The following is a 12,118-nucleotide window of genomic DNA, read 5'->3' as shown; positions in this document are numbered from 1 at the left end:
CTGGCCCCACAAGCTCTGCTGCTGCTATCTCCTGGTATCTAATGCTTATGAAATTCATTTTATCAACCCATGAAATTCACTGCCATCTTCAGCAACTTTATTCTGTTTCTCCTCTGACAGTGCTCAGGAACAGCAGTGATCTCCATTTGTTGACATTAATAGGTATAACTCATTAATTTCCCTTTGAAAAAAAAAAAAAAAAAAATGCTTGGGCATGTTCATTACCAAAGAGCTGAAATCACAACTGGAAGTTTATGGGCTTACCTAATATTATCCCACGTAAAAAACTACTCTGACCATCCTAAAGGCTTCAGTATTACAAACAGAAAATAGAGGGACTGAATTTGTGCTCGCATACAGATGGAAGTTATTATGAACTCTCAGAATTAACACACATTGTTTTGACTTTGGAATGTAACAGCAAAGCAAGTTTCTCCAAATAAATGCTCTACCGAGCTAATGCTGGGCTGCTTCTAATTCCAGCTGAATTCTCCTGAGTGCAAGATGTGGTTTTCATTGTTATTATCCTGCTGTTTCACAAAACAGTACCACTTTATCTCTAGAAGAGAGTTTGCATTTCAGTAATTCTTGTTAATATCAACCCAGCCTCACTTCTTCCCCACTCACATTTCGCCTTGCCCTGACAATTCCAGATAATTACGAAAGGAAAGAAGAAAAACACAACAAAACCAAACACAAGGAAGCTTCCATGAAACTGCAAGAAGCCATTTGCATCAATGCAGGTTTTTCTGAGCTTTTTGTTTCTCACCTACATGATCAGGATTCACACGAGGCACTCAGTGAGGATGGAGACCTGAGCTCTTCCCTTCACACTCCAGCTCTGACATCACACAGCAGTCAGGGAGTAAAGCAATGGATGGATCCGCGTTAACTCATGACAGAACACTCACAGGACTTGTTTCCTCAACCCCTTCGGGCCTTCAGAGGATTCTCTCACAGGCTGTGATGGTCTGGAGACCACCTCTCCCTGTCCATTCCATCTTTTTGGCGTCTATCCTCTTCAAAGTAAGCGTATCTGGAAGCTGTTCCCAAAGCATCCTTAAGATATTCAAAGAGCAACTTAAACTCCGGTAAGTTACGCTGAGAGCTACCTACGTTCACGTTCTCTTGGAGGCTGATTCCAACAATCCCAGGTTTTAGATCAAGCCAGCCCTGAACACAGAACTCCTGTATTTCCATAAATTATCTACCTGCTCTGCTAGATTGTTCACACAGCTTTCAAGGCGGTATTTCCTCTTGGCAGAACCATAGAAAGCTGCAATAGCTGACAAAGAACATCAAAGAAGAGGTGACTGAAACGATTTATATAGACTTCAGTAACACTTTCATGATTAAATTAGTAGTAGAAGCCCCCCCCCAAGGTTTCTGATTTGCTTTTATTATGTTTTTATAGTCAGCAATGTACAGCCTCAACCAGGAACGCGTGAACCACTGGTGTAGAACAAAACCACTTCACACAGTTTGGCCACCGACTACCCTGCTTTGCACCAGTGATCTCATGCAAGTTGGGAAACATTTTTCAACTCAAATACATCCTTCAAGTCTTCATTTACTTTTATGAGTTTAAAAACACGCCTGTGATTTTGGAAGTCGGCTACAAGGAAGGGAATGGGAATGAGTGACCGTGAGTTCAACAGTTCACAGTACTTTGGAAACAGGACAAGAATAAAATCAGAATGAGTGATTTCAGCAGGCCCAACTTTGACAAGTCAAATAGAAAAAGAACAGGAAAAGTAGTGAAGTGGTGACAGTTCCTATTAAAATAAGAAAAAAGATACTACAGGCACAAGTGCCAACCAACCCAGACTGCAGGAAATGGAAAGTCTACCAACTTGGGCTCAACAAAGAGTTCAGAATTTCACCTACTGAAGCAGCACAGAGTAGCTGTTGCCACACAACCCAATGGCCAACTTCAGAATCATGCAGGAAAACACACGAGGCTGAAAAATGAAAGCAAGCAGCATTGCCACTCGCAAGCTACAGAATGAAGTAATGAATGTATGAAGTACAGATTAAGGAAAACGTGGATTTGATACTAATGGAGAGAGAAAGCTACCAATCATTTGAAGGAAAGGGAGTATTTAATCCATTTTTTCACTCCTGTCTTCCCTGCGAAAGCGTGAACAGATGGTTGCCATTATTAATGCCAGCAACAAAGAGTCACAGTCTAAGTTATATTAACAGCTTGGTTAAGTGAATTTCCAAGATTAGTAGGATTTGATTAACTTCATCTTAAGCTATTTTAGCCTTTAAGTAATTTCAGAGCCATTGGAGGTTATCTTCCAAAATACACGAAGTATGGGCAAGATACCAGAAGTCTGGAAAATGGTAAATGCAATCCAAGCCTAAAAAACCCTCCAAACAATAAGATCCAGAAGTGTTACTCTAATTCAAAGGTAGGGAGGGTTGGAAGAGAGAGTTGTGAGGAGAGACCCAAACCAAACAAATAGAAATTAAGGATAAAAATGATTTTTCAGGCATAAAGGCGTCCAGTCAATCCTATTTCAAGTCCCACAAACATGTTGGAACTGAGCTGTCGCGTTTCTGCTTGAATTTAAATACATTATTTTGTCACTTCGTGGTACACAAGTGACTGGGGAAATGGAACACTGGCAAAGCACCCTACAGAATGAATCCAGAGCAAGAACTCTTTGAGTGTAATTAACAGTTCACTGCCAAAAGTGGAAGTGGCGATAACGAAGCAGGGCTACATGTGGATCTATGCTTCATCCCAGCTCCACTCAGTATTTCCATCCAGCGACCTAGATGAACAGAGAACAGGCTCACACACAAATAGCCCTAAGCTGAGACTGAGTTCTCACCGTTTACTTCCCAATCTCCTAAGTCATGCCACCAAATCAGAGAATCAAAGAGGTGCAGCCTTAAGGCTACAGCCCGGGGTACCCTAATATGCCATTTAAAGGAGTCATCTGCACACAGAATGGTGTACAGAAGAGACCGAGCCCTGTGCTGAAGGACAAATTTCACTGTTATTCTGATGAGGGTACAAACCTTATAATGAGCTTAACAAAAACTGTGAAGACTTGCAAAGATTTCTCCCTTACTCAATGCTTTGCTGGCAACAGCTCAACACGGCACCCAGCTTTGGGAACGGAGCTTCAAGAAGGATGCAGATCAGATGGAGAACAGCAGGCAACAAGAATGCTCCAACCTTAAGAGCTGCGATCCAAAGACGACACTCAGACAAGGAGAAGTTGTCTTTCAATGCATAACAGCTTGCATATAAAGCAAATTAATGAACAGATTATTAAAATCAGAGGCTACGTGGTTTAAAGAACCAAGACAGATGAGATGTCAGGGAAGCTTTTAACAGCCAAGACAGAAAAGAACAGGGACAGAGTGATGAATCCCAGGCTATCTTTCAGGACATGGTCTGTAATCAACTAGGCAGAGATGGCCTAAGTGCACAGACCCTGCTTTAGGACCATGCACCAACCCAAACGGCCCCACAGGTCCCTTTGGGATCAGCTTCTGCTTTTCGAACACTGTCTGAATTCCATACCAAGCGTGTGGCAGCAGGTATCAACGCCATCTCAAATAGGAGTTCATCAGCTTGTACAAGGCAAAAGCAATTAACCGTGCATTTAGCAACACAGGAGATGATTTAAAAGCAAACAAACCAAAAAAACAACGTAAGAGCAAGGAAGTAAGGATGATTATAGGACTTCAAAAAAACCTCAGGCATTGGCAAGGCTTACGGTTTTCCAGACTGTTGTGTTTTCTTATCAAACAAGCGTTGAGGTAGAATTCCAGTTAAAATAATAACATTAAAGGGCACAGCGATGAGAAAGAAATGAATATGATGAAAATAACAGAAAACACTTTCCACTTTCAAAACAGCACACTTACACACACAGTATTTACCATTTAACAGGAAAAAAAGGCTTACTGGCTGGCAAGCCCTCCTCTGAGCAGCAGAGAAGGTCTTGAACACAAAGCAGTAAGGCAGGTGAGGGCCATCATTTGAAGAGTGCCTCCAGCAGCTCACAGATGTTCGCTATGGAGAAGAGCCTCACAAGACAGTAGTCCTGCCATAGTGACACTAGGAGATGATAGATAATCAGTAAAAAAAAAAATATCTCAGTGTACCAACCTGTGCTATGTTTTTGTTGAGAAGATACACTCCATATTCAAACTGAAGCTTCTCTCCTCCTTTTGGGTATAAAGGAAATCTGATGAGGGAGAAAAAATACAAAAAAGAAAAGCATTTAAGGTGACATTATTCAGATTAAAAAGCCACAGACCCCAAGATTAGAAAGGAAAAGATCACGAGCTTCTCTAGCTCTGGATCCCCTCCATACATCATCAGCAACTCTCTGCACCTGCAGTCCTTTAAAAAAAACTGATGTCAAAATTAAGCAAACACAATTCATTAGCTGAAATACTTTATGTTCACAGAAGATGCTTTTTGACCCTGCCAGTGCTGCAATATCCCTCTCAGTTCCTGAAGCATGCACTGTAATATCAGATCCCACTTTTGCATTCATACTCAGCCACGGTTAGCTCACTTCCCAATCAAATGAATCTTTTAAGAGCTCTCCTTTGATTACATTTTTATTTGGCGATTGAAAGAGTACAGATCTCTTGACAGACGTTTGCAAGCCCATTTATCAACACAGCAGAAGAACAGTACAAAGGGTTCCTCATTTGTGGGTGCTCTCCATCCCATCCACACGCCATACGAAGCCCTATAATGCCCTTGGCCAGCTATGCCTGGTGCATCTCTGTACGTTCTGGGAACCCTGGCTTAAGTGAAGTGGTTCACTGTTGCCACTATTTGTAACCTACCTTCCTGAGGATTGCCTTCTGACCCCTCCTGAGCACCAGAGGTTGAGGTCACTGTGGTCAAGTTGGTGATTTTAGTACAACCTCCAGCTTACATTGATGGGAACTACACCACGAAACCAACTCTTGCCTTCCTTACAAACCCTACGTTCTGTAGCTCTTAATCAAGTAGCCGAGTGCATTATCTGCACAAAGCCCACATTACATCAGAAAGCAAAGACTCTCCTGAATTTAAGATAACAAACACAGGAGATTGATATCTCCTAGAAACAACACGCACTGCAGAGGGGTGATTACACAAAGTGTATTTTATCATCAATCAGAGAGAAAATCTTGACTGCAGCCCTGCAGTAGGTACATTTACAACATCTAAGGAGAACTATATAGCACCATTAAAGCTAAAGGTTAACGGGTCACGATCACAGCAAATCAAATATTAAGATGTCAGTTTCAAGTTTTATGCTGCTTTCAAGCTCAGCAGGTCACTTCAAGTTGAGGAATATAAAAAACACCACCAATAGCACACATCCAGCTCACCTTGTTCAACACAGCCATAAATCCACCGCGTTCCCCACGCAAGAAAACAAAACCTTGAGAAATGAGCACATGCTACAAAAATCCCACCCCGCGTTACCCTGAGTGCGAAGCACAGACAGGAAAGGGATCCATTTCAGTATCTACAATTACACTCAGCCAATCGTAGCAGGATTCAGATCTAAAGGATACCTTTCCAATTAAGGGTATAAAACTCAGTCAAGCTTGACAGTAAAAGCACCATTAGGGACACAAGCTATGTCTCTGTATACAACAGTATTTCATTAAGTCACCAGTAACAGGAAGCACGTATTCTGCTATTAGATACAGAGCTCTTTGATACACATCAGATAGAAAAAGTGGATAAAGCTGTTTTACAGCTCCTGCTACCGTCTCCCACACAGCTGAAACGGTACAGATTAAGCTTTTCTCTTTATCAGGTTGGTCTTGGTGTGGGTTTCTTTTTTATTTTTGTCAGTTAATCACAATTCCGTCCTCTAACCTCCACTAATTAACCCTGAAAGCCTCTGAACTCCATTTACATGAAAGACTCTAACCCTGAAAGACTCTAAACTCCAATTACATCCTCATGTCAGCACTTATAACGTCACAAGTCACATGAAAGCCTTGAAAAACATGAGTGACTGCCTTTGCATAGGCACGTTTATGACATATAGAAAAACACCCCCAACTTTGATGTTCCTTTCTTTGTGTGTTATCTCACTTGCCCATTAGGGCTGGTCACAAGCAATAAACTTAAGGGACAGGAAGCAGGACATTTTATATAGTGGTTCACCCAGCATAATTGAACACAACCTTAACTGCTGGCTCCCTACATGAAATTGTTTCTGCCTCCTCCACATAGCATGGCTGTAAGCTCAATCTCTTCCTTTGGCATGCGGCGCGTTGGCCTGCTGGGTAAGGTTATCGTTAATCTTGCTCAGAAATTACACTTGAAAATTACTCTTTTGGTCATTTTATAATCACAAAGCACTCAATAAAATGCAAAGTGGCATGTGCCTGCTCACTGCACTCCAACATCTCCCTTCCTTGATTCCATTCTTAATGATATGTTTGGGGGGGGGGGGGGCGGTGAGAAGAGAAAATCACCAAGCTCCTGTAAAGCAGAACACAGATGCTTGATCTAAGATGAGAAATTCAAAGGATTAAGTGTGATGTATTAATTGGAAAGAAGAAAAAGCATGCCACCAGTGTCAGCTGTGTAATCACTAGATGAGACTGTTAGAAGTTACTACATAGTAGCACAACTTGTCAACTTCAGGAACACCTTTGCACAGACAAAACCATCCCTTGGCATAGAAGCTGCACTCTTCCTCCTTCTGTCCTAGGGTCCCTCCTCAAGCATCTCTTGAAAGGTGATTTAAGAGGTTCCTGAAGATCAGAAGAAAGCAGTTATCACCCTCACGTCCTAGAAGAGCAATGCAAGAAGCTACCAGCTAAGCCCTGGGAAAGTGATGGAGAAAATAATCCTCAGACATGTCCAAACATCACAAACACTGAGTGAACAACAACCTCGTGGAGTTCAGTATGGGGAAATGGGGAAGGAAAAAGCCCAGCCATCAGTACAGGACAGGTGGGAAACAATCAACTGGGAAGCAGCTTGGCTCTGGTGGGTGCTCAGTTGAACAGAAGCCACCAACATGCCCTTGAGACAAAGAGGACCAACAGCACCTCGGGTTAGGACAAGCATCACCAGGGATGTGATCCCTCCCCTCTGCCCAACTGCTGCTGAGATCACATCTGGAGTGCAGGGTCCAGTCCTGGCTCCCAACTACAGTCAGACATGGATGTACTTCAGCAAGTCCAGCAAAGGATCACAAGATGATGAGGGTTTCTATCACCTTATCTCAATGCTTTGTGCAAGTCTTGATCACTGTGGATGAGAAATAAAGAGCCCAAAATAACTTAACCAGCTTCCTAGAATTATGGACAGCAAAGCTTCTACCCTGTGCAGTTAGATTGCTCTTCACTCACGTGAACTCCTGGAGTATTAGCCTTCATCAGCAAGCAGACTTCATAAAACAGCTCTAAGACAACCTGCACTTACAGCAGATATTCTGTTTCTGTATATAAAGTGCACAGTGCTCAGCTGACACACAGCAGTAGTAATTTCAACAGTGGCTCATAAAGAAGAGAGAGTTCAAGAATATTAACTTGGTGCAAGAAAAAAAAGCACAACTTCAGTAGCTTATAACACACCAGCCCAATTTGGAGTTGTTTCTGTCTGTTGTTTCCACTGCACTCAAGGCTGTTCTTGCTCCACAGGACACCTGACATGCCAGCAATGATACCAGCAGGAAAAACACAAGGACTAATGGTGATAGAGGGAGCAGGGAGGCAGGCATCTGGAAAGGCAGCTTTGGGATCAATGACAATTGTGCCAAAGATGTGCAAATCAAGAAAAGGGTCTCACTCTGAATTCAGGTGAGCGATCCAAACAGCACACAGTTTCAACCAGATGGTCAAAACATGCCTTAAAGATCCAGGATAAAACAATAAGAGGATTTTCAATCTTGAAAGTTTATGTTTGTTTTGGAAGTGTTATGTTTCACTCACATAATCCTGAAGGAGTGACAAAAGTAAAGCTCTTACGAATGCCTATGGTTAAAAGTTGTGTTTTATAAGACTGATTGGGATGCAAGTCAGATGGGCAGAGTAACCCAGCTGCACCATGCTGCCAAAACGGAGGCAAATCCACAACAAATTGCACAACATGCACAGGAGTTGCATTGTCAGACACACTGCTCACCTCCCCTTTCATGGAACGTTGCTCTGAACAAAACTTTTGTTCCTGTACTCATGGTACCTCAATGAGAGAACAGTTTCTTCCATAGTAAACCAGAAAAATGTCATGGTTAGTGACTCCAATCATGCTCAAGACTTATACTAACACTGTTCCAGACCCAAAGTGTCAAAATGAGCTTTAGGGCCCCCTTTAACTGGGAACCAGTAAAAATAAGTTCACAGCAGTTACAAGGCACTGTTTATGACCAAGTGATTTCATTTCAGCAGAGCCTGCAACAGTTGGAAACCAACATGGTTTCATCTTAGCTGTGCTCCATCTATCCTGGTTGAGGGGGGTTCCCAAGTATAAGCATCCCCTCTCTACCTGGAATTCCCAAAGCAGATGTGAGATGCTGAATAAAGAACATTTCTGCTTAAACCTGGTCCAAGAAAGACTGCCATGGAAGCCATAAGAGAACAGGCTACTAAGAATCAGTGAGGAAACTCCTCACGTCCATCAGAGGCACCTCAAGTTCAAATCAGATCTTATTCTTAGCACTGAAATCTGTTGAGCACTGGATGCTACCTGTCACCGAGCAGCTCTAAGGGCAAAGGAATGCTGAGTTTCTGAAGTACTTCAGGTCGCTCAGTTTCAGTCTGTTTGCACAGAGAGGTTTTGCTTACAGGCAGTGAGCAAGCAAACTCAAAAGTAAGAGCAGGTCAAGGCTCAGCTCTGCTCATTATGTTGGACAAGAGGGAATGGCCTCAAGTTGTGCCAAAGGGAGTTGGATGGATGGTAGGGAAATTTTCTTCTTGGAAAGAGTGGTTGAATATTGGCAGGGCTGCCCAGGGAGGTGGTGGGGTCACCATCCATGGGGTTGTTGAGATGTGGCACTGAGGGACGTGAGGGTTGGAGTTGGTCACCTTAGTGGTCTTTTCTAAGCTGAATGATTCTACCACCAAATACACCCACTTCTAAGAAACTGGGGAGACAAATCAAAGCTTGTTCTCCAGTATCAGAACACACATCAGCACGAGGCTAAAATCAGGAATCTCTAATTTCCTCGTCAACTGCCCACACAAATGGGTGAAACAAAATCACAACTAGAAGGAGTGGTTAAGTGTGTGTCAACAGCTGGTGCTACTTCACGGTGCAGACTCCATCAGAAGGTTTCTAGAGCACTAAGCCTCATTAGATCCTCTCAAAAGAGCTGTGAAAGGGAAGAACTGAAGCCAAGGTTACAACGCTTTGCTCACAGTAACTCTGATGGGAAGCTGTAACCCCAAGTCAGTCTTTTAAATGAAAATGGACAGAAAGTCTACTTATTCCAAGTTAAAACTGCAAAACCAACACCTCAGCACCAACAGCAGACAATCCTGCACTCTTCCAAGACCTTGCAACACCTCACAAGCTATAAAAGAATCAGTCAGCTCCAACCTCTGCATGAAGAAATACCGTTATGATGGGCATTGCACTTACAGGTGCACACCTACACTGTTAACAAGACTCCTTGGAAGCCACTGGTTTGGAGTCAGTCTTCACACTGACTTTTCTTTTAGACTTTTTCTAACCTGGTATTTAATCTAGAAGCATCCTAGGTGTAAGAAGCATGCTGCTATACTTCTCATTTCAGCTTCTATGAGGTATAATCTAACATCAGCAAATGGCATTTTTCAATTTACAGGGAATGTAGGCAGGGTTCTGAAATTGTCAGCTCTGATTTAAAAGTCTTCTTATTCAAAAAGAAATTCAATATCCACATTTCCAGTCAGCGTGGAAAACTAACGGTGGCTGCTTGCCACCATTTCCACTCCAGCTGAAACACTAAGATGAAAACAGTGTAAATGACAGAGCCATGTAAAATCAAGGCAGATTTTGATTTCCAGTTGAAACTGTGTTCTTGTCTAAAAACTGTTTGTGTTCTGGGGTCGGTGTGAGATGCAAAGACAGGAGCTTCAATGATCACCTTTTCTAGCTGCACCTGTCCAAAGGCCTGAAACCATTTCTGCTTGAAGTAGATCCTATGCTGTCTCTGCAGGAATGCAGCCCAGAAGCTGAGAAGCACCCCAGGAGACCACCAGCCACTGTCCCATATTTTTGGAAGCACCTGCTAAAAAACTTAAAAGCTGATTAGTCTGGTATGTGATAGATATCATAAGATATAAGATTATATATTAGATTATAAGATTATATCATAAGATATAAGATTAGATATCATAAGCTTGCTCTGTTCTTTTTTTCTTCAACAATTCATACATAAAACTGTCCTGGTTATTGTACCCTAACCAATAAGAAGTTCTTTTTTTAGTTGATCTCAGTCAAACAATCATCAAGATCTCACTTAATTTCATATCCTGATGTGCATTTCTGAGCTAATCCTTAGCTGCTCTGCACTGCAGCTTCAGTTTTTGATGGTCGTGCAGTAAATCACAGCAGGACTCCCGTTGCACTCAGATGTTAGCTGTTAGGCAAGCTGAAAGAATCTTTATTCCATCTCTTTCTTTCAGACCTCGAGTATCTCTCACCAATTCAAGTCCAAATACATTTGCAGTTGTGTTCTGTGATTTATGAACTCCTCCGTACCCGGAAAAACCACATACAGACCAATATATTGGTGGCCAATTCTTATTGTCCAGAGCCACCTGTCTTTAATAGAAACTACTTTTAAAGTTAAAGAAATTGCTTCATTTAACTGCTTTCACCTGCTTTTACTTTCGTATCACGCCAGATGTTTTACGTCTGTTATTCTTTCTTCTGTTCAGTCTTTCTGCCATAGACCAAATGATACTGAAAGTCTCGAAGTTTAATCTCTATTTCAGAAAGCTCTTTGGGGGAAGAAGCGAGTAAAATGAAGGTTTTACACATTGCATTTAATTGCTTTCCCTTAGCTGAAGCGTGGCACAATTATCTCGTTTGGAACTGGGTTAAACAACATTAATTTACAAAACGATGCAAATGCTTGAAGACCAGCACTGCAGGTAACTGTCCCAGTACACTGATGGTGGTTTGTGTTAAGACACCAAACAAATGCCCCCACCATTGGGGCTGCGGAACGGCTGCCGCGAGATGACTGTGCAGCACTGACTTGGCAGCACACAGCTGAAACCTAATTATTCACTATTAAGGAGATAAAGAACTGGTGGGATTTCTGTGGCTGCCACAGGCACTGCTGCTGCAATAGCAAGGAGTCATCCATCAGATCGAGAGCACAACTGTGCCTCACACAGTTCCACCAAAAGAGCAGGGCAGTTTAGCAACAGGCGAATTTTGAGCTTAAGTCCTTGGGTAGGATGACCTAACACGAGGAGAGAACTAAATCCAAATCCAGTGAAGGTAAAGAGTTGAAAAACAAAAAGTTCTTGTGCGATATGGCTGAAGCACAAGGATTGTACAAGAACAAGGTTTAAGTGTTTACCAAAGTTTCAGTTTCAACTTCGCCCCCTTTTCGGGGGCAGGCAGGGGAGGAAGGAGCAGTTTTCTCTTCAACCTCACCACTTACTATTTGCTCATCTGAAAGGAATGCTGCACCGAGAGGAGGAAGTGCTAGGGCTTTTCTCAACCAGAATAAAGCAAGTCTTGAAAGCCTTTAAACTAAAACAGTGAGCAGGGCAAAGCAGGGCAACCATTGTCCAGCCATCTCGCTCTGAACCACTATTCCCCCAGCACACTTCACATCAAGCATTGGGAGAGCTCATAAAACTACAGAATGGCTTGGGTTGGAAGGGGCCTCAAAGTTCCAAGCCCCTGCCACAGGCACAGGGCTGCCCACCATCAAAATCAAGCACTACATCAGGTCGCTCAGGGCCCCAAACCTCCTTCCCTTCCAGATAAGATACACTGAGGTTTGAGTGGTTTGACCCCGCTTCAGAGCAGAGACTGGCACAGATCTTGCCCAGCTGACTCTTGGTGGTAGGAACATGACTAAAATGCTGGAGCACAAACCTGCCTTCAGCACTCAGCTCCTCAGAGATGCAGCACAGAGCACTGTGGGTCCCCTTGATATCAAGCTGC

At 42.8% G+C, this 12,118-nt stretch overlaps 1 protein-coding gene across 1 annotated transcript in view; it reads right to left on the bottom strand.

The window, feature by feature from the left end:
- The window catches only part of UVRAG (UV radiation resistance associated), a gene marked incomplete at both ends in the record, with an annotated part of 81,040 nt that overhangs the window by 24,458 nt on the left and 44,464 nt on the right, over positions 1-12,118 (bottom strand). The window contains one exon of the mRNA XM_079542231.1: positions 4,136-4,214. Coding sequence (XP_079398357.1) covers positions 4,136-4,214 — 79 coding nt within the window. The remainder of the gene's footprint in view (positions 1-4,135; positions 4,215-12,118) is intronic.

This window comes from Tetrao urogallus, assembly GCF_951394365.1.
Source record: "Tetrao urogallus genome assembly, chromosome: 1".
Lineage (NCBI taxonomy): Eukaryota > Metazoa > Chordata > Aves > Galliformes > Phasianidae > Tetrao > Tetrao urogallus.
The sequence above is the reverse complement of the archived record's forward strand: the minus strand, read 5'-3'. Positions and strand labels throughout refer to the sequence as shown.